This window comes from Epinephelus fuscoguttatus, linkage group LG6, assembly GCF_011397635.1.
Source record: "Epinephelus fuscoguttatus linkage group LG6, E.fuscoguttatus.final_Chr_v1".
NCBI lineage: Eukaryota > Metazoa > Chordata > Actinopteri > Perciformes > Serranidae > Epinephelus > Epinephelus fuscoguttatus.
Window position 1 is genome coordinate 40,692,233 of NC_064757.1, and position 23,008 is coordinate 40,715,240.

The 23,008-nt window shown below is 41.4% G+C and overlaps 1 protein-coding gene across 1 annotated transcript in view; it reads right to left on the minus strand.

The window, feature by feature from the left end:
- LOC125890162 (protein unc-13 homolog B-like) overlaps window positions 1–23,008 on the minus strand; it is a 309,728-nt gene that overhangs the window by 252,205 nt on the left and 34,515 nt on the right. The window contains exon 3 of the mRNA XM_049578657.1: window positions 8,523–8,622. Coding sequence (XP_049434614.1) covers window positions 8,523–8,622 — 100 coding nt within the window. The remainder of the gene's footprint in view (window positions 1–8,522; window positions 8,623–23,008) is intronic.

Consider the following 23,008-nt stretch of genomic DNA (forward strand, 5'->3'; position numbering starts at 1 on the left):
ACCATGAATTTCCTCTGCACACCAGATTGCATTGCAATCCATCCAAGATTTGTCAAGATATATAATTTTGGACTAAGTGTTGGACTGATCAACAGATACACCATGCCTCGAGCCAAGATGCTTATATGACTAAGAAACACTTAACAGAAATAAGCCTTGAGGGTTAGTTTCAGTGTATGTTTCATATCCTGAAATAGCCAGATAAATGTCAGTGGGGAGAGTGAGTGAGACACTTTCCTCCGCCCTGACAAACACTGTCAGTTTGCTTTTAGGAAAAATCACATGAATCTTTCAGTGAGCTGGTCAGTGGCCAAAAAACTGTTGAGGCCTGAGTGTAGGTATGTGTAAATGTCATCACTCTGAGGCAAGAAAACTTTTCCTGGCTGCAAACACCTCTTCTAAACGAACCCAGTATATATGTAAACATAAATCGCCTCATTAAGCATCAGCTTCTCTTTCATTTGCCTAAAAATGTGCTTCATGTGGAGAGGAGACACTTCAAAGCAGTGTGTGTCAAACCCTCCAGCATTAATGGAAGGCTTGCAGCTGGAACAATCAGGATTTCAGAAAGGTTAACAGCCAGCTGCATACAGTCAGAAAGACAGAGCGGAGAGGTATCAGCAGGGGAGAGATTGAGAAGAGCTCGGAGTGCAGCAGGGAATACTGTTACTGCTCTCTTTTTTATTTACTTGTGGGCAGTAAGAGGGGTTGGCAGGATGGGTGAGCACAAGCCAGGCTCACTCCAAACTCTTCTTTGAGTCACACTGAAAATGAAAACCACATTTCACTCTTCATCCGGCTCTGTCTGTCACCCGCTGCCTGCTAAATCTGCAGTATATTCGCCCAGGCCAGAATGACAGCATGCCGCAGTATGGTCGCTAATCCCACAACCAGGAAGCCTCTACCTGACTGACTGACTGACACATATATAGAGTGTGACGTAGGCGAGCTCCTGGTGCCTTCACACGTGCACATGCACACAGTGCAGATAATCTAGTTGCACTTAAGCTTAGAACACTGACATACTCGGCTGGTTCATAAACGCATCACGGGTCACAATAAAAGAGAGGGAATTTAACAAGTTAAAAAAATTAATAAATATAAATAAATAAAAAATACTTTAATGGTGGAGTTCTACTCTAAATGCAATCATAATTTTTTTTTGATTAGGATATTTAACAATGTTGGTTTCTTTCCATCCATTCCAATTGACGCACAGTCTTCACACAGAAATAGGGATGGGAAAAATGACAATAACTGGCCTTCATAGACCTTTTTCTCAACTAAAAACATGATTTTCATGAATGGTTAATTCATATTTTGCATTGTATTCATCATCACGACTCAAAATTTTGCTCATTCCTGAAGTATTTACAGAAAACAGCATAATAAATACCGTGTGTACATAATCAATAAAATGCATTATAAGCTGAGTAAAAGCTTTAAATGTTTCATATGATTTCTTGACATGTATAAGTAAAATAACGTCTCATGCTTACTTTAAACACAGTTTAAACACAAGTTATGAACTTAAACAATATGATTTATAGACTGAAACATGCTTTTCGCTTCCTCCTTGCCTCACTGTCGGACGCGCTTGCTAAAAAAGGGGGCACTGCTCTAATGCAGTCTACTTTAGCTGAAGTGGAACACCGTGACCGGCATATAGACATCACATCAAATAAGTCTGTGCACTTGGGTGGAGTCAGATCTAGACATACTATTAAAGTTATGTCCATTTGAATGGACGAGGGATCTGAGCTGGTTCGATAGGATGGACTACAACCTTAAGCGACCTGCTCTTTTACAGATGTGACGACTGTAGCTGATTCCCACAGGTGACTCAGGTTAAGGGTCAGACTGCACATCTGGCAGGGCCTCAGTGCCTCTCCACCCCCCAGCTGTAAGAAGGTCGCCTTCCTACAGTTTCTGAGCAATGCAGCTCTGACTGAAGCCCCGTTTGCATCAAACATGATGTGATACCTTCAGGGTGATGACAGGGTGTGAGCACACTGCCTGTGTTGCTTAAAGTCTTTTTATTCATCAGATCAAACAAAGATAAATTCCAGTTTCAGTCTGTCTTCATTTTCATATTTATTTACACTATCTCCTGTGCTGTTGGCATCCTGGTTCATTAACTCATCTTCCAGTGTTTGTGTGATACTGGTGTGAAGAGGGCAATAAACACTCTGTAGTTGGGTTGTGATTTCCAGCAAACCATTGTTAACTGGGTGTTTAGCCTAAGCTTGTAAGGTAACAATTGTCCTTTTTTTCATTTATCCTTCATTCATTCATTTTCTGTAACCACTTGTCCTGTTAGGGGTCGCAGGGGAGCTGGAACCTATCCCAAGTGATATTGGGCGAGACGTCGTGTACACCCCACACAGCCTGACACATAGAGACAGACAACCATTCACGCTCACGTTTACACCTACGGCCAATTTAGAGTCACCAGTTAACCTGCATGTCTTTGGACTGTGGGAAGAAGCCAGAGTACCCGGAGAAAACCCATGCTGACAAAGGGAGAACATGCAAACTCCGCACAGAGGAGCTCTTGCTGTGAGGTGACAATGCTAACCACTGCAGCACCATGTCGCCCTATTATAAAAGATTATTTTCTTGGCTTTTTGCCTTTATTGGACAGTTTTGAGCGTGAAAAGGGGAGAGAGCGGGGATGGCTTGCAGCAAAGGGCTGCAGGCTAGAATCAAATCTGTGGCTGCTGCGGCAAGGACACTGCCTTTGTACATGGGACGCCATCCTACCCACTGAAGAACTGGGCACCCCACAATCGTCCATTTTTATAACGGTGGTTTAAAAAAAGGCCTCCTAATGCACTTATTTGAACCTTCTATGGCCTGGTGTCTTGGATGTTTTACTCGGAAAAATCTGACAGTGCAGAGGATGTGGAGTTCCACATTTTCACAGTGCTAACAACAGTTTGTGAAAGGGTAAACAGCGTGAGCTGTGACCACTGTGGCTGGAAATAAAGAGAAAAGATAGACCACCTAGAGAGACTCAAACTTCATCATGAAAGGGCACAGCGAAATTACCACTGAAATGGGCACTTAGCGCCGAAGGTTATCAAATGCCACTTTAACTGCGAAAGAATACGTTTCTGAACCTGCTAGTACCACAGCTTTAAAACAACACAGTTACCTATATTAGATAGACAGCTACACTGTGTTACCCTATATAAAAGATCTCCCAACCATTACAATATGTAATACCTCATAACGCAAATCTGATCCTCGTAAAAACATTAAGACAGCACAAATAATTGTTTTATTTTTTCCCCACCACGTCATATTGCTCGTTGACATTTTTCACTCTCTTTTACGCTGATTCTTTCGTTTGTGAAATGCACTAAAAAAATAATTTAAAAAATACTTTTGAGCGCACACTTGAGCTGTTTCAAACATGTCTGACTCATTGCTATTGTTGAGACCTTTCATTCTGGAAATCAAATTCATACTCAAACCTCCGACAGCGCTTCGACGCAGCACACTGCTGCTGCCCCCCCATCAAGCCTGACTGCTGCTAATGAGACTTTGGATCTAATTAGCGATTTAGCATAGGAGACCCTGGGGTTTCCTTTGTATTTAATCATCAACATCTTTTCAATCATTATGGTCATATTTATTTTTTACTTTAACATGTTTGAAATAAAACCTTCATGCAGTCATTCATTCAAGGGCATTTAACTGGAGCTGAACCCGCCTAGATTACCTTCGTACTGTAAAGGATCATACACCTGTCTTTCTTCAGCAGTGTACAGACAGGAAAGAACAGACCAGTATGTACTCTATGTCTGTAAGCAGTTGTTATCAAAAAGACAGAGACGTGATGAAAGTGGAAATAAGAGTCTGAGTAGATCTGACAGAGGATGGGGTAATAGCAGAGATTATGAGCAGTATGGAGAGGAGGGGAGAGGGGAGGAGAGTGTTATGTAATCATGTAGATCCACAGTCAATCTATCCAATCCCTCTAATCAAGTCTGGGGGGATCAGTCTGCAGGAAGGATCTGTGTCTGCTGTACAGTACAATACATAACGCATGTTTGTCTTTGCGACACAGAGAGAGACAGACAGACAGCGAGGGAGAAAGATAAGTGTATATGCCTAACGTTTATTTGTGTTTAAAAAGCTATTTAAATACAGTTTTGTTAAAGGAAAAAAAGAGGCCTCTCATATTTAGACAGATACGCTTCGAGTAGGAATGCACCAATATATCAGTCGAACATCAGCTTCAGTTGATATTGGCCTAGTAGTTGACTGCCATTAGCCTATCAGCAAATAAGGTGACACTAACCAGCAACAGTTGCCAATGTGTTTCTGTGTCACATTAGTTTTGCACAGGCTGAAAAGCATGGCTCAAGACTGACAGCGTCCCGTCGTCACATGGACAGCAGAAAATGTGTGTGGGATGGACAGAAATCTTCACCGGGACACAGTAAACTCACTATCAACACATCAGGGGACGCACCCCATTAAAGACCTAATTTGAAACTTAAATCAAACCACAAAACAATAACTTGGTAGGCCCACTGCAGTCACTCTGAGGAACCTCTCAGGGTCATGGACCCCAGCTGAAGACCCAGGCTCTACCCAGGTTGCTAAGCCAAGGATGCAGCAACGGTGCCCTTGCAAAACGGTAGCTCGCAGATAACGTAACAGGAAGCGAATACCAGCTGAAATAGCCAACCAATGGCAGGGTTACACTTACAGTCTACATCCGGTGAGTCAGAGTAGTACTTAGTACTTACTGACACCACTGACCAATCACAATCACTGAGTTGGAATGAAATACAAAGAAAGGTTAAAGTATGAAGTGAATGTAGTAAGGGCATGCTTCACAGTCAAATATTGTCAGTTGAATGCAGACGGTCGGTCATTGGTCATTGATGGGCCTTCAGTCAGCATCTGTTGCCCTTACTGGTGCAGCGTTTTCTGCATCGTTGCCGCTTACTGACATCGGTCAGCCTCTTTTTGGCCAATTCAGCATTTGTATTGGCGTCAGCGGAGCCCATCGATGACAGGAATAACTCTGATTGGCAGTTCAGCTCAGCACACGAGAAGAGAAACGGAAGTGAGGAAAGTAAACAAACAGTAACATTCAAGAGGGAGTGAGACCAAAACAAACATTATTTTTCTTTCAGCACTGTGCTCTTTAGCAGAAATGCTTCGTGATGGATGGTGTTATTATTCCCTGGCACACGGTAAATATGCTTTGTTCTTTTAACATCACATTGTGTTATTAATTTGCTAACTGGCTAACCAGCTTCAAGACATCTGGTTTCCCTTTTTGAAAGAAGATTACAGACTACTGCCTTCTGCTGGTGTGGAGAGTTATTTCCTCTCACACAGGTGCAGATCATACATGCTAGTTGACCATTGACTGCAGTCTTTGTCGTGTATTTATGTGCAACTTTTTTGGCTGAGACAATGTTAGGCAACGCAGCAAGGGGCCTCAGCTGCCACTCGTTCTCTGAAGTCAGTTTGGTGTGTCTGGGCCTTTAAACACAAACAAAACCTCAAGACACCACTATGAAAAATGTAACGGTCAATTTAGTTGAGAAGAGAGCAAAGCCAAAGCCATCATTGTCATAAAGTATTTTGTTTTGGAGGACAGAACAAAAACAAGGGAGCAGTTCAAAAAACATTTTTGCAATTGCCCCATCTAAGCAAAGCCCGCAAACATCAGGCCTGTTAGGCTGTCATAGTGCTTTCTCATATTCCTCTGGGTACATGTCTCTTCACCAACAGGTGACCACACAGTCCCTAGAAACATTCCCCCAAAATAATACTTCATGGATGTGGACACAAGAAGCAGCACCACTTCTGCCAGCATAAAAAGTGAAGTGGGATTTCTACATCTGCACTTTTTCTCCCCCATGGAATCAGACTGGACTGGACAATTCATTAGATTTATCACTGACTCATCCACTTATCTGAGCTGGGCATGTAATTTCACTTTCCATCCATCCTACCTGCTCCAACCACAAATTCCCATTTAGTAGCCTGTGTCAGCCAGCCAGACTGGAGTCCCACAGGCGGCTGACGCTCCCTTTCAATTTCAGTAAGGCCTATTAAAGCCAGCTAGCAAGTCAGCTAGCAGTGGATATCTGGCCCGTATTCATCTAAGGGCTGACACACACTCCGAAGCCTCAATTTCTCTCTGCATTTGTCTTAATACATCCCAAGAGGGTGGTGCAGAACAAGCTGTTGCTGCTAATATAGAAGTGACACTGGGCCAAAAAGTAGAAAGGAACTGGAAAAAACTGGAAACCAAGACGAGAGTCATTTCAGCTAAACTTGGTGCAAAGAGATAATGATTTTTTTTTAAAAATATTTTGCCATCACATAAAAACCCTGCAACATTTAAATCTGCAGAAACACAAGCTGAAGAATTTTTTAAACACACAAAGGAACACGATCACTTAGCTATGGTAACACAGATTTTTTTTTCTGCATGAGAATTATGTGTGAAGAGTGCATATATACAGCACTGTGTCGTCTTTTTTTTTTGTCTAATCATATCATAATCATCTGTTTCTCCTAAACCCCCCTTTGGAGAAATAAAGATGAGCAAAAGAGTAATTCAGAGGGAGTTCTTTTGTTGTGCTCAGAGGCTTCTCAGAATTATCTCAACTCTGAGAACAAATCAAATACACAGAGCTGAGACTTGAATTTGACCTCTGAGACCAATTTCTGAAATTATTTTTACGCCAGTCAAGTTTTCTTTTGGATCTTACCGTTATCTAAAGAGCTGATTATTTCAGACAAATAAAGATTACTGCAGTGAGAGAGGAGAAAGGGCATTTTAAGACCTTGAATTACAGTCAGGCTGAGACAAGAGGAAGGCTATTTGTCACAAGCTGAATTTAAGAAGTATGAGAAAATGGACAGAATCTCATACTGATGTTACATTGAGCTCACTTGTGTCTAGGAGAAATAGGTTGGACAAAGAAGAGATCTTACTTTGAATTTTTGTTACCCAAAAAACACTGCTGAATGGAGACTGGCTTCTGCTTTTAAAAAAAGCAGAAGTCTAAACCTACAGTAGAAGATGTAATCTTTGGGTGTATTGCAAAATTAAAGCTGCCCCCTGAAAGTCAAGAATCAAATCATCAGTCAGTAGGGATGGGCCTGATTATTTGATCTGAACGTCAGTATACGTTCAACTTATAGGGTAATTGCTGTAGCTCTCTCACTGTTTATCATAAGACTATTGCTTTGAGATTGTGAACTCTGCACCAGGGAACAATTGCTGAGTGTCTGGCCTTCCACACAATATAGTGACAGGGCTAACTATTAGCATTACACAGCTGAGGTTATCTAACAGTCTTTACCAGTTATACCAACTGAGTCGCGCAGTGGCGGTTTGAGTTTTTTGTCACCATTTAACAGCGCAGTGTCGGATGTTAGTCATGCCAACCAGGCAGACGTTGAACCAACCTCACCACCTGAGACCCTGTGTCCTCATGTGAGGACATGACATTTTAGGTTTACTTGACCTTATACTTTATTCTACTGAACTTAGACCTGTTGTTCTCATTCATGGGCACTTGTTTGTGTAATCTGATGGTAGTAAAAGCACAATACACTAATCCATGTAAAAACAAGATGGCAGCCATCTCTGCCAAGTCAGTCTGCAGCCAATCCTGGCACAAAAGTGGACACAATCCAAAACCTGATCACATGTTATGGTTGAAACATGTTTATTTATGATTCATAATGCTTGTAGTTTGATATGGCAACAAATTTGACCAATTTTAGCAAGAGTTACAAGATAAGACGCTGTTTATTGGGAAGTACTCATTTGAAGACATTAGGACTCTTGTTTGAGGACATTGGGACTGGCAGTCAATGTGCAGTTTACTTCTGAGGGCATTTTAGTCCCCAAATAGCCTAGTTAGCACTCCTTAGCTTGGAGGGCTAACTTGACTTGTTTACTATATAATGTGAACAATGCTGTCATCCGAAACATCCTGTTAAACCCCCTAAAAAATCTGGCAGTTCATCAAAGTGTTGCTTGACAGTCTAGATCAGACATGTCCAAAGTCTGGCCCGGGGGCCAATTTTAATCGGTCCTTGGCTTGACTCTCAAAATATACCATATGTGGCCCTTTACACTATAATGGTTAATCGAGCAAGATCACTTCGCATTTTTACCCTTCACCTCACAATGATAGGACTATTATACATTTTGTAGACAGGCATCACGTAGTAAACATTTTTTTTAAACATTTGATGCGAGAATGCCAGGTATTTTCACATTGTTTTATCTGACCCCCATTCAAAAAAGTTTGGACACCCCTGGTCTATATGAAAGAAAACCGATGAGTAGTCAAATTTTGATTCCATTGACAAAATTCTGAGTCGGATACAGCCCTTGGCAAAACAAACATCACTACATGTATGATGTTTCTAAATGCCACATATATCGACAATAAGTTTATACTGTATGCGGCTATTGTCAGAAGTTACTCAAAAATAATTTTGAATTTTTTTGTGAAACTCACAACATGAAGTCTTGTTCCCAACATGGCTGGTCCCCTCGGACTGTGATGGTGGTGCTCTTCACATTTTGCACCTTTAAAGTGACATAGGCGTTGAACTTGTCTGGAAAAGATGAGAACAAAAAAATAAAAATCTGTGGTTTGGATTTTACATTTTGATTTAATAGCTGTTTGGGTTAAAGTCTTATAAAGAATAATGTGCGGAGGTGCTTTAGTTCATTATGGGAACAAAATGGTGTTATTTTTGTTATGCATACTTTTACAACAAACAAATATTATTCTTCCTTTGTTCTGTCCTGTTTGCACTCCAGTGACCCATCTCACGTATTGGAAATATAAATTCCCTATCTGCATAACAATACAGTAAACAGCCATTTTTTCTGGAGCAGTAAAGCATCTCTAGAGCTCATAAAAAGATAAAGGGGGGATAAACTAAGGCTAAAAAATGGACTGTGAGGGATTTTTCAGACAGGGGAGAAATAATTAAAACTACTCACATAGGACAGAACTAACTAAAGAACACACACACACTATACCAGGAACACACACATGGCCAGTTAGACAGGAGATTTCATGCAGAATTGAACATTATACAGGAGATAAAGACATTATTGTGTGCACAGCTGCAGGATATATCAATAAAACACAGAGCTTATGCAGATTTTGGCCTGTGCAATACATTAAGCTTTTCTCTTTAAATCACCAAAGAGTGCAAAGACTGTAAACCACTGTGGACAGCACATTTGTGCAGAACTGTCAGAAAGCATTGATGAGGCGCAAGTGAGATTAAAGGCAATCAACACCCCAGTCATAACTCATCAAACAGAGTCCTACAAACTAATAATAATGCCTTTGCCGATATAAAAAAGGATCAATAAAAGGTAAATCTGTCTTTAGAAGCAACACTAAATGTGTTGTCCACACACTGCTAAACCCCCCCAAAAATGAATTCAAATATTTACAATAAAACATCATTGCCGTCATTATAAGTATTAAGTGATGTACAATGTAAAGATGCAGCGCAGACATGAAGGTAGAAAAAAAAAACATCTTATGAATCCTCCATATTCAGTCATCCAGGACAAAAGCAGGAGGACAAAGACAGAAATGAACAATTGCACCTTAAATAACTGAGCCGTGTGCCTTTTAATAATGCTCATTTGCAAGATGGTGTCACAATTAACTGTAGGAGCGCTGAACTGGGGAACATTTTGTATCACCAGAAAGCCACTTCAGACACTGAACCAGAGTCTCATTACGTTTTCTCATCACACACTGATGGCTGTGCCGAGAACTGTATGACCCTTTCCCTTCTTTTCTGTGATGCTGGTCCATTTTCGGCATTGATCCCGGCTTAATATATTCATATTCAGTCATGTTGAGCGACATTTGGTTATTTTACAAAGGTCAGCTGGTGCAAAGATAATAACCCTCTTTTTCCTGGAAGTTCCTCCTTGTTCTCACTGAGGGTCTGAGATTATTATTTCATAATGTGGGCACTGTGGAGCACTTTGACGGTAATGGATACATCGCCTTAACTTTGTCCTCTTTCACTCTAACAACTGTATACTTACATTCATTCTTTATTTATTTATTTTTATTCACACTTGCAAAGATGTAGCCTGGTTGCAGATTTCTGAATTGCTCCTCATATCTCGTGTTTTTTTAGTGATTCAAATACATCAGATGTTGAAATCTAGTAAAAAAGAGCAACTCTGTCACAAAAGGCACAGCTGAACAGGTTATTATAAGCTGACTTCTGGAGAACACACTTGAATCAGCATCATTGATCAACATGAGAAAGTTGTACCGAATCTGATACCAGTATCGGAAATGCCTCTGATACTGCCTAAAATGCGGTATTGGGTATCGGTGAGTACAGCCTATGACCAATCCGATAACACGTAATGCCTCATGTCATTACGCATACGCACGCTACAGGCAAACGAAATGGAAACGGAGCAGAGTTTACAAAGCATTCTACTGTAGCCTTTAAAATGTCTTTTTTGCCAAATTGTGTGGCTGCACTTTAACCTGTGTCTTGATCTGTGTCAACACTGGATAATAATAATAAAAAAGGTTTATGGTGTTAACTCTACTAGTATGTATTCATTTTTTAATATTTTACATAGAGTTTTAGGAGTTGAGACATACAACAATTCATATCTCATCCATTTTTATTTTACGCGCTGGTATCGGATCGGTACTCGGTATCGGCAGATACCTAAGGTTCAGGGATCGGAATTGGTATCAGGAACGAAAAAGTGATATCGGTACATCTCTAATATCTTCACTGGTTAGATTAGTTTTAGGAAAAGAATCATTGTTGGATGTCATCACACAATGTACGTACATAACTTAAAATAACTCAACATTGGGGTTTGTGTCCTGTGTAAATCCAAAAGTCAGTCTCCTCAGTCAAAGTCCTGTGTTTGTTTGCCCCATCCACAACTCTGACCTATACACAGACTTTGTCACTCTATATACTACATCTGATTTCCTCTTTTGCTCCTGACAACAACGTGAAGAAGAAAAACATCATTACATCAACAATTTACGGTTATATACCAGTGACAAATACCACTAATGGCCCTAGAAAGTAGTGTGACGTTGTTATATGGCTAAATGAAATATTGATTGAAACTATATTCAGGGTCAACGTTGTTTGAACCATGACCACCATCATTCACCAACCCCAATGATGGAGTTATTATTTTTGACCATAACAACAATAACCGAGACCTTCTTGAAGAGGTGGTCTCAGTCCGGTTCCAAACGAACTCTGGTGCGGTTCATTTGTGGTGAGAAGGTGTTGCGACCTGGATGTGAAGCAACTGCAGTCACATGACACATTGTTTGGGTTAAACATGAGCATGTTACAGTCCTGGAGGATTATTAATGTGCACCTCCTCCTGTACTGCCTTAATATGCACATTCAGCACATCCAATGCATCAAAACATTGTTTTCTAGTTGGAGCCGCGCCTCGTTTTCAAACTGTATGCTTTGACTAAAATGAACAATGTCAGCAATATAGTCCACGATGAGCAGCGCTAAAATCAACCTGCGTAGTTGTCCCTCCATTGTGACACTAGAAAGTGTCACATTTATCTTGCAAGTGTACTCTTCTTCAACGTTTGCTTTACTTCCTGGATTTTTCCCACATGGAAATTCTGACCAATCAAGAGCAGCTTTCTTGTGCAAGGCATTTCATCTAGTCCGCTTGTAAATGCTGCCGTGAGAACACGAACCAACTCTAGGCAATTATACAACTTTGTACGAAATAAGTCGCTGATTCGGACCAAAGCAAGACAACTCTAGGTCTGAAAGCAGCCTAAATCAACCTGAAGTATAACCATAGTAGTGCTGGCAACCTTTCAATTTCATAACAATGATTTTCATCAGTTTTGGAAGACAATGACAAACAATCCCATCCTGCCAACAGGGGTCAGATTAGACAATACTTATAGTGGTGTTATTCTAGACAACTGTGGCAACTGTGCAGCACATTTGTCCTTAAAGGAGGAACTCAACCCAATGTCCTCCTAAGAGGCAAATACAAGTGTACGTGTGTGTGTGTGTGTGTGTCCTTCTGTCCAACTCAGTGATCAGCATAATCAGCATAAACCGAGGAGGTTTGAGCCACCGACCACCTAATCCCTGCTTGATTACCTGCATCAAGTAGCCTGCTCTTCACATGGACACAGATCCCAATGTACACAACACTGAGTGCGTATGCGGTGTGTGTATTCATGTGTCCTGCTACATCACTGTGTTCTCAATCTTACAACCACTTCCTTTTGATGAGGGCCAGTGGAGCTGAGGACAGCGTCAGTGGATTTGAGGTGAAGATGAGGTGAGGGACATGATCATTCAGCTGCATTAATGAATACATTACGGCCAGGCTTTGGTTCCAGTACCCACTTTCCAATTTGGTTGTGGTTCCAAGTCGGTAAAATACCTGGATTCATAAAGCTCTGAGACTTGATGAAATCTTAATGTATCTCTTAACAAATTATCTCCTCTTCTTCATCAGTGAAAAACACAGTAATGAGTGAAACTTAATTTAAATTTTTAAAATATTAATGTTTGAGTTCAGGTTCTTAAATAAATATTGATAATTAAAATTGCTAAAAGCTAAAAACTAAATGGATTTTATAAGGGTTTGATTCACAGTTGCTCTCTAACTCAAACTAACTTTTCTCCTTAAATTCATTCAATTCATGTTTTGTTATGGGTACTGGCTGCAAATTCACAGCTGTAGCTTACAGCAGTGGATTTTAAACTTGCATAGAAGATATTTGGAGGATGATGGTTTTAATTAGAACTTTTTAACAAGATGCAATAACTAAGGTTTCGACATAAAGCATGTCTTCACCAAAGTAAGACGGTGAGAAGAGATAACAAAAATGTGTTTTATGCTGAAACATTCACTGCAAACAGTCAAAAAGAATATGTAGCAGACAAAAATCCCAGGAAACCCAGTTTAAGATAATGCATACGTTAATGCATACCATCTGTTTTAAGTTGGCTTTCTAATGTTCAGACTCTCCCATTGAAAAGGCTCACACATGTTCTCCAAGGAGACATGAATGGGTTTTTCTCTGTCTGGAGCCCTGGTATAGATTTTTTGTAGAGGACTATGCTGAAATTATATAAAAAGGTTTTGCAACTTCGGGATCAAAGTGATCCGCAAAGGGTAAAATCCACATGATCATTAGCATTTCATTGTTTTTGTGGTTATAACGTGGAGGAAGATTATCTATGTTTGTGTCATTTCCTTGTCTGCTTTTCCATCAGTTAGTCGGTTTCTATGGTTGGTTGTTGTCTGGGTTTAGTATTAAGTGTGTAATTTACCAACTAAAAATAAAATGAGTCAAAGACAGAAACATTAGTTGCTGAACCTCAAAATTCTCTCACAATATCCATGTGCGCTAAATCTCATCAGCTTAAGCTTCAAATTGCACCAAGATTCCTTCATCTTCGTTCTGTACTGAGGCACAGATCACTCATAGAAACGTTTGTGCTAAGCAATGACAATTAAAAGACTGATGTTGGACAGAATTATCTGAAAAAGGTCAATCTTAAATATTAGTTCAATTTGTTCTTCTAATGAGGGAAAAACATGAAATTATGTTACTAATGTTGCTGTCGATCCCTTAGGGCTGCCCCCTAATAGTCGACCAAACATTGGTCGACCAGTAAGGTCATTAGTCGGCAAGATTTCATTGGTCGCTTAGTTGCTAAAAAAAACCAAAACAAATGAGAAACTCTATTAGGAGCTGCGCCTTGTCAAAATAAATCAAATCCTATATGGCTGGATCATGTGGGAATTTAATTTGAAAGGACAGACACAGGAAGTGTCCACGCTCAGCAGTCAGACAGCAGTCAGGTTAATCTCCAGGGCTGGTACCTGCGGTTATTCCACAGGCTAGTTAATAACATGTCGGGCAGGAAATCCAAAGTGTGGGATCATTTTGAGAAGGTGAAGGACGAACCCAAGGTGATATGTAAACTCATCTTCATTGGTCGACTACAAACATGACGTATCATCTGAAACATGGAAGTAGCTACATGCCCATTAGCCCACAGCGTCATTAACAGGCGGCTCGCTCAGTGTGTGACGTGCACTTGGAGATAAAATATAGGCCTATATTAATGAAGGTTCATTAGTACGGTTTGTATTTCTCTGTAATGTAGCACAGTGTTAACAATGTTACTGATACTATTCTTTCTCACACCTTCAACTCAAACCACCAAAATATATCATTTGATAATTAGATGAATGTCATAAACATGCTGGGGACTTGTTGACGAATGGCTCTAAAAGTTTCCAGCAAAGAGCTTTTATTTTGAAGTACAATTTTCTGCTGTAGAGTGAGTGACTGACTGACAGCTATTTGACAGAGACAGAAAACTAGCTCAATGACATGGCCTGACGCAAATATGACACTGAAAGCATTAAACTGTGGGACCTCGAACTAATGACTAAGGAAAAATCTGGACCCAGTGGCTGGACCAGATGGGAACCACTGCCTTAAACAGCACCTGGATGTATTTTTGTAGAGTACTGGCTCAATGTAAAGCCAGACTTAGGCTACACAATAACAGCCTGAACAGTATATCTTTGGCCCCTCCTTTGCATATCATCAAGGCTGTGAAAGCCAGCAAACTGCCTGTTCTGACATTGTGAGCACCTGAAATAACTGCGCTATCCTGTCGTCTGAACCCTGTATTCGAAACACAGAGTGTTAGTCATAGTAGTATCCCTTTTACTATTAGTTCACTAACTAAATCGGTCCATCAGAGAAACACACTGTAGTATACCCATGATATCCAATTTCTGTTTCACAATCCCCCTGGAGGTCTTTGTGGATTACATCATCCTGTTTTGGCAAAGACAGCAGGGCGGCACGGAGCTAATGAAAAATCACTGGGGAGAGGAAACACTCCGACTGACAGAGGATGACCTCTGCATTTCTTAATCCTTATTTATGCAGGGAGGGTTGACTAAGCACTTGACCTGCTGTATATTCATAAACCCACGTACATTAGCACACCTGGGAGCTTCCTGGTACAGTCCTGTTCCTGCTGTGCAGCCTACTTAAACAGCTCCCCTGGATGGATCAATCAACTGAAGAGCATGTCCAGGCTTTCGGGAGAATCCTGTTTGATTCAGTAAGCTTAAAATTTTATTTTGACCTTAGGTTAGGTCATGAACATACACATCAATCTCCCAGTCTGCCCCTGTTGTCGTTATGTCACTTTTACTCCACTGATACTTCAGGCATCTTGGAAAAAACAACTTCAAGTGCAACCGTGGTTGCCAACTAACTGATCAAAGCACACTGGGAGGTGGTTTGACGTGTTTTCTAGCAAGATGTTCGAAAAGGGAAAATGCACCTGTCACTATCTTACATAATATTTTCTAATGCATAGTCATTGTTGCCTCACAGCAAGAGGGTTACTGGTTCGAACACTGGGTGGGGGAGCCCTTCTGTGTGGAGTTTGCATGTCCTCCCCCTGTCAGCGTGGGTTTCCTCCAGGTGCTCCAACTTCCTCCCACAGTCAAAGACATGCAGGTTAATTGGTGACTCTACATTGTCCCCCCAGGACCCCCAACAGGATAAGCAGCAATGAATGACTGAATAAACATAGTAATTATTACTCCAAGGTTGAACTAGGCTCTAAGAAAGGTTTAAATACATTGAAGGAATAGTTCCACATTTTAGGAAACATGCTAATTTAAATATGAAGCTATCACCAGCAGCTGGTCAGCTTAGCTTAGTACAAAGACGGGAAATAAAGCCCCATACCATCGGAACCAAAAGTAAACTTCAGACATGGTACTTAGACCGTGGGTCCGCTTAGTATTTCCACCGCAAACAGTCCTCTTAAATCAGTCACTGTATTTCCTCATTATCTGTGACACACATCGACATTTTCAGAACAAAATGAAACAGGCTGCAGTGAGAGTCTCTCTCCATGGGATATTTAAAAATAGCGGGTTTGTGCATTTAGTCCTTCTCAGGCAAGCTCAGGGGTTTAGTGTTGCTGTAGCCCACAGGAACAACGCTCTACAGCGCTTTCTTTTTCCCTCTGAGTGAGGATCAGAACATATTTTGTCACATAACCCGGCCGAAATTAATACATATGATTGCTTGAAGATCCACTCATTACTAAAAGTGTCTGTCATATAAATACTGAAGTAATGGTCAAAGTTGTCACAGTGAAATTTAAGGTGTGTTGATTGATTCACGTCTTCAACTCATACACTGAGTAATGTAACAAGTTAACGTTCCACCTTAAAAATCCCGGCAGTAGGCCCAGTGAATTAGGTTATTTTTTTCTCAGACTCCAGCTGCTGTGAGAGGCAGCAAAACATCCTTTCTTTTTATCACCACAGTCTTCTAATAAAACTCTCCATAGTATGAACAGTGGTTACATGAGCTTCAAAACCCGACGCAACTCAGCCCTGTGCAGAGTGACCGTCCTCTACTGACCAATCAGACTGCAGTGTTCACAGCTCCACCTTTTAGGACCAGATCTGTACCGTACGGAATGGCTCCATTGGTACCATCCACAACTTTTCACAGTGGGAACAGAAAAAAAGGGTACCGAATTGAACTGAACTGTATCGTACTGCTCGGTGGAAACAGGGCTTAAGAGTAAACAGTTAGTCTCTGTCAAATGTAACAAAACCTGCCTAAAGCTTTCTAATCGTTTTGGTGCAACTGTGTTTTTAGATTATTGTGCAGACATATTACGTCAGAGCTTTCTCTTCCTCCGCAATTTTTCTTCAGCCCTGGGTCAGGACAAGATTTTATCTCACGAGGCAAATCTAAGATGGATGCAGTTGAATTTCTTAATACTGTACCTACATTGTATCCTGATGTGAGACACATGAAATGTCAAGCATGTGGCCTATCTGTCACCTCGCCCAGCAGAGCTCAGCAGTAATGACGGAGGCAAAAGACAGGGGGGTGAAATGGTTAACAAAGAATAATCCATCATTCACTTAAGGGGGTTGCCAAGTCTGTGATTAAGGGGACGAGGGGACTGGCAGGGTGCAGACAGCCCCATTTACTGCCTGAGCTAACAGTGGTAAGGACAAATTAGGAAAACACTACTAGACAACCAACTAAGAAAGCAAACAAGAAAAGCGAGGAGAAAAACATATATCTAAAACCTGAGCTGTCGTCTATATTTGGCATGTACAGTATTTCCTTTAACACCGCCAGGGCTGTCATAAAGGATGACAGTCAGCAGACCTCCATAAATGCTCGGATGCACAAACACACACACACAGACAGACACATAAACAAACCCACCTTCCTCCACTCCGCAGTAACTAACTGTGGTGGGGAGGACATTTCCCAGCATGCAGCGGGACCCTCTTGGGGAGCAGCCGGCGTCATTTATAATTAAGTGGTGATGACTTATGAAAATAAATAAGTTATATTCAGTTACACATGGACATGCACAGCGCGGCCAGCCGAGATGACATTTACTAGGCTGTCTACAGTAATGAATACTCTATTATGGGAGGGGATGGAGGAGGCTGGAGAGTGAGGCGGAGTGAGCCGGTGGAGGAGAGCTTTGGGTGGATGAAGGAAGCTCAAGAGGATATTAAACCAAGACTAAATGCTTTTGGTCCTACAAGTGCAAACAAACATATTTCATCGGCAAATTAACACCACCTTTCCAACCTTTGCATTCATATTTTTGGATCACTGGTCGACTTCTTCAAATCTACAATAATCAATATCTCTGTACTGATTGTGAATGAATGAATGACTACAGGGTCCCTTGTAGTGACAAACCCACCTCAAATAATCACAAACTCTGCAGCTCCATGGGGTTGGTCATAAGGCACTAATTTATAGTCAATGTATTACCAATAGTAGATTGCGGTCGGCACTGCCTCAGTTTGGAGAAGCGGGCTGGAGGGCGACACAGAAGCTAAGCAATGTTCTGCTGTGAGGCCGCCAGTAATAAAACATATTTTAGCCACCTATAGAAATCTATAACAGATTAAGCCTATGCCATATTGAGAGTATTTTCAGTTGCCTGTTCATTTCCACTGATATGCTCTTGTCAAAGCCACACGACAGCAATGGCAAAAACAGTAATTTTGGCTAACTGAGCACAGGAGCTGCTGGTCAACCCCTGACTCCATCATTTAGTTAGTTTGTGTTATTGTGTGACTTTGGTGAATCTGTACAAAACCACTTTAAACACCAAAGACACACAATAACACTGCAAATAACTGATTGAGGCAGCAGTAGACCAGCAGCTCCTGTATTCAGCAAAGTTAAACTACAGTTTTGCTCATATGCATGTGGCTTTGACGAAAAAACTAAAACGGCTTCAATACTGTCTGACAGAAGGGTAAAGCATAGCTTCTGACACCGGTCCTCCGGCAATGCCTGTTCAGCCGGGAGGCTGGGTGACTGTCTGAGAGGCGCGTAGTGCTACACTGAAGCCCACAGTTCACCACCAACCTGTTCATGTTTCTAACCATTTTGCCCCAATCAGTGACACAACTGCTGAGCAGAAAACGGGCCAGAGATGGCGACAATAAATCAAATTTAAAACTGCTGGCTAAGGATTAATGTAGATTCATTAGGATTGTTATTCACATCAGCAGTAATGACACACTGTTGCACCAATCAGAGGTCACTAAAATTAATAATTAATAATTAATTTTTGAATAAACTAAGGTGACTCAGGAGGAACTGTTTCAGTTTGCAATAAGTCACAGACAGAAAACAAGTAAGACAGCTGAGAAGTTCAGGCTGTGCCGAGACAGGACCGCCTCATTACACCAACACCATCGCCTCATTATTGTCAGGGATTCCTCTGCATTCATTAGGCTGTAGTGGACCATCACAGCATGATAACCACTACCACTGATAAGCAACACACCAGGTATGAAAACTAAATGAATTCATACAATTCCCTATTCAAACACACCTAAAGTCAGGCCTGTTGCTCAAGGTTAATGATTTATTCTAAAAAGTACAGTCCAAAAGTTTCACTTTCTGCACACGGACCGCAGAGGAAACAAAAACAGGTGCAACAATGATGACCCTTTGTGTTTCTAATTCACACTTCCTGTCAGGACTGTTATCCCAAAGTAGTCTCAGATTCAAACTGGCTTCCCTCTGATTAAAACCCAACTTCATGACCCTCTAATCCAGAGATTTGCAAGTAAATGGTGTCATGATCCAAAGCTGGTATCAGCTGATATCACTGAGCTGCATCTTTTAAACCAGAGAAACAGGAAGTATTCAATTAAATGAGCTGTGTTGCTGTATAATGGATCAGCTTCCATATGAACATCCTAAGTGGCCTCTGACTCTATAAGTGAAAGTGAATTACATTACGTACTGTATGCTGGCACAGATCTCCTCTCTGGGCTGTAAATGACACAAACAGTCACACAGCAGTACGACTGCTCTCCAGTGTGGTGAGACTGAAATATGAGCGACATTTGGCAAAAAAATAGGCTGTAAAACTGTAAAAAAAAAAAAAAAAAAAAGAAGTAATCCACACTTGAGACTGAGACACTAAGGGGGCTTTCACACCTGAAAGACCATGGTCCATGTTTTTGTTACACTGTATACATTTGGTCCCTTGGTTTTGCATTCACATTGCAATTCTGTGAGTGGACTAAAGAACTTTACATGACATAGTTAGGTTCATCTACGTGGGTTGTGTCACCTTACATTTGACATCGATTGGTTTATAAATGGGCGGGGGTCTGACGTCAGCGTGTTGTCAAGTAGGCGGGTAGAAATCCCCTCAATGTTTACAAACATTACCTCACGAAAATGGACAAACTGATTCTAATAATCGCCACGCTATTCATACTATTATGGCATCGCTATCAGCTGCAGCACCAACGTAGAGCACAATACTCGCAGCTCGTACAAAAACAAAATATAAATCTACACCTTGTGTGAAGATGTCATCGTCGCCCGCAGGAAGGAGGAGGAGACAGCTAGCAATGTTAGCAATGCTGAGAGCCCTGCCAACTCGGGAGCGACCAGTGTCGAGGTGAGTGACCATAGACGGCTCATTTTTGATGGTGGACTTGACATCTCTCCTAGCGGAAACGAACAACTGGCGCACCCGAATTTCGTGTCAATGGTCCAAAAGTCTGTACCATCCAAAAAAATGCTTTCACACTAGTAACGGACTGGACCATGTTTCCGTTTGGTCCGGACCGAGACCACCTCTTTTGGCCGGACCAAATTTTGGCCGTTTGGTCCGGATCGTGGTCCGGGGGTAGTTTTCACACCTCCAGACCAAACTGGAAAGTCCAAAAGTCCGGACCAAACAACCTAGGTGTGAAAAGGCCCTAAGAAATGATTGTGTAATGTTGAGTCATTTTGGGATCTTACTTGTTGTCTGCTCCAACGGTTGATTGATCCAAACCAAAAAAACAAACACAAACATATAGAAGCACATATTGTATGACTTACATTTAATCATTTAAAGCTATGCTTATACAGTAGCTGACATTACCATTATTTTCCACTGGGATTATTTATTTGGTGGGCCCAAAACTAATGCTGAGCTTTAGGTTGGGTCGGGCTTGGACAGAAACTACGCAGGTTCATGTAGGGTCAGGTCAGGTCTGATGTGCACCGTGGGGGCCTATCCCATTTCACTCAGAAATTCATCATGATCCTGAAGCTAGATACTCCCAGTATGCAGTTTCCTCTTGACTTTAAGGGGTCTGACCTGCTTGTGGCGTTTGGGAAAAAAAAATGTAGGGCTCAACAAAGTCATTAGTATACATCCTCTGGTGACCACCAATGTCTGTACCGATTATCACAGCAATCCATCCAATAAATGTAGTCTGGCTGTCAACTTTGGATCAATATACCAAAACACTACCTGACATCGCCTCTAGAGTAGGGCTGTACCCAAACATTCGGATATTCGAATATTCGTTTCTATGGGTGGGTATTCGTTATGAAAATTTGGTATTCGATATTCGTTTTTTTATTTATTTTTTTTTTATTTATTTTTTGGTGCTAAATGTAGTCTTGTTGTTGTTGGTAAATGTAGGTTATCAATAAAAATCAAAACTTTTTTATTGTTAAAAATGTGAAAATATAGTATAGCCTACTGAGCTTGTGCGCAAGGCACGCTTGAGCGCATCCGCCTGAGGCTGTGGATCAATGCCAAGTTGTAACTGTAACTTGTAGCTGTTTTTTCGTTATCTTTTGAATTTAATATGAATTATGGAACCGTTTTTGTCAACGTTTGTTTCCCCCATTTTGTACAATAAATTATTGTTTAAAGTTTCAACAAGTTTCTTCTGGAGTGCGTGACACAAGTGTGTTTTGAAAACGACCGCGGACTGTCACCTGTTCAACAGTACCTTCGGATGCCATGACAGTAATAGCCAATAATGTCAAAATATCATTTACAGACTGATTTAACAGATGATCTCTGCTGCCCGACCCGCAGGTCCATTTGCAGGTCCCACGGGTTACGTGTCGACCCGCACATCACTACTCAGCTCAGTCTATAAAGGCTGTACACAACAGTAAGGCTATAGACATTATATTCTATTCAGGCCGGCAGAACCAGCAGCGCATCGGCTCTACAGTGCACGGCACTGCTGATTAACCATTTTATTGCAGCACAGAGTGTCTGCCAGCAACCAATTACTTGCAGAGGCTTCCTACAACTTGTTTCAGCGGTTCCGATTTAATCAGAAGACAAATGAAACAGGATGACTAGCCAATGTGAAAATCAAAAGAAAGCATAGAATAATGTACTGAAGGAGACTGTTGTGCCATCACATCTTTTTGTGGTTTGAGAGCAAAGATTCGGTCGCCCCTGTGCAAAACTCTGCAATACAATTAGGTCCGAAAAAACCCCAGAGTCCCCGGGTCCGAATGTTAAAAAATGGTATTCGGGACAGCCCTACTCTAGAGCCACTGCTGTAGCATGGCTAAAAATGGGATAACGTGCTTTCAATCTTTGAGGACATGTATGGTCATGTGGGGTCAGGTCTGATGCTTTGGGGCTGATCTTAGCCCTACCTGTTGGTGTGCACTGTCTGGGCCTCAGTGTTATGACGCCCACTTCAAGGGGTTTGACCTGCTTGCGGCACGAGGTGAAAAATTCTGGGCTCAACAAAGTCATTAGTTTATATTCTCTGTCTGTACCAAATATCACGGCAATCCATCCAATACTTGTACTCATGCTGACAACTTTGGATCAATATACCAACAGACTACCTGACATCGCCACCTCTAGAGCCACAGCTGTAGCATGGCTAAAAAAAGTATAATGTGCTTTAAATCTCTGAAACTAATAAAGTGACACATATACCAGCCAACATCTCTCAGGGGTCGTCCACCAGTGGGGTTTCAGGAGGGCTTTGGGACAGCAGCCAGCTCCCCCTGGCAAAGAATCTATTGCTTTTTACTATTAAGATAAATCAGATCATGTTTCCCAAACTGGGGCATTAGAGTGGGACAAACTAGTTGTGTCTGACCTGAGACTAATAATCATGTCACATGACAGAACTGCATTTAGGGTATACTCTCTATCAGCTACTTGACTGGGTGCAACAGTCCTAAGGAAAAGTAGGTGTGTTGTTTTAGGTCAGATTTCCAAGCACTGACTTCCATTCCTTCCTGTGTGTGTAAATTACTTAAACTGTGTAACATATAAAGGGAGAATTGCTGGCAGAAGTAATTCGGGAGAGCTGAGAAATAAATTAATTAAAGGACATTTCTACAGTAGCTCTGACTGTACGGTAGCAACACCATCACTCATGTCCTCCTTTATAAACCCTGGGGAGGCCAATCAAATCTCCTCTTCCGCTCTGAGAATCTGCTCAGCGATCAGAGGCCAGAGGCAGCCAATGACAAATCATCTCCTGTATCTGGAGTTTGTCTCTGTCTCCTAAAAGACACTGAGGGATTTGTCTCCATCTTCTCCTTTATGCCGGGGTGAC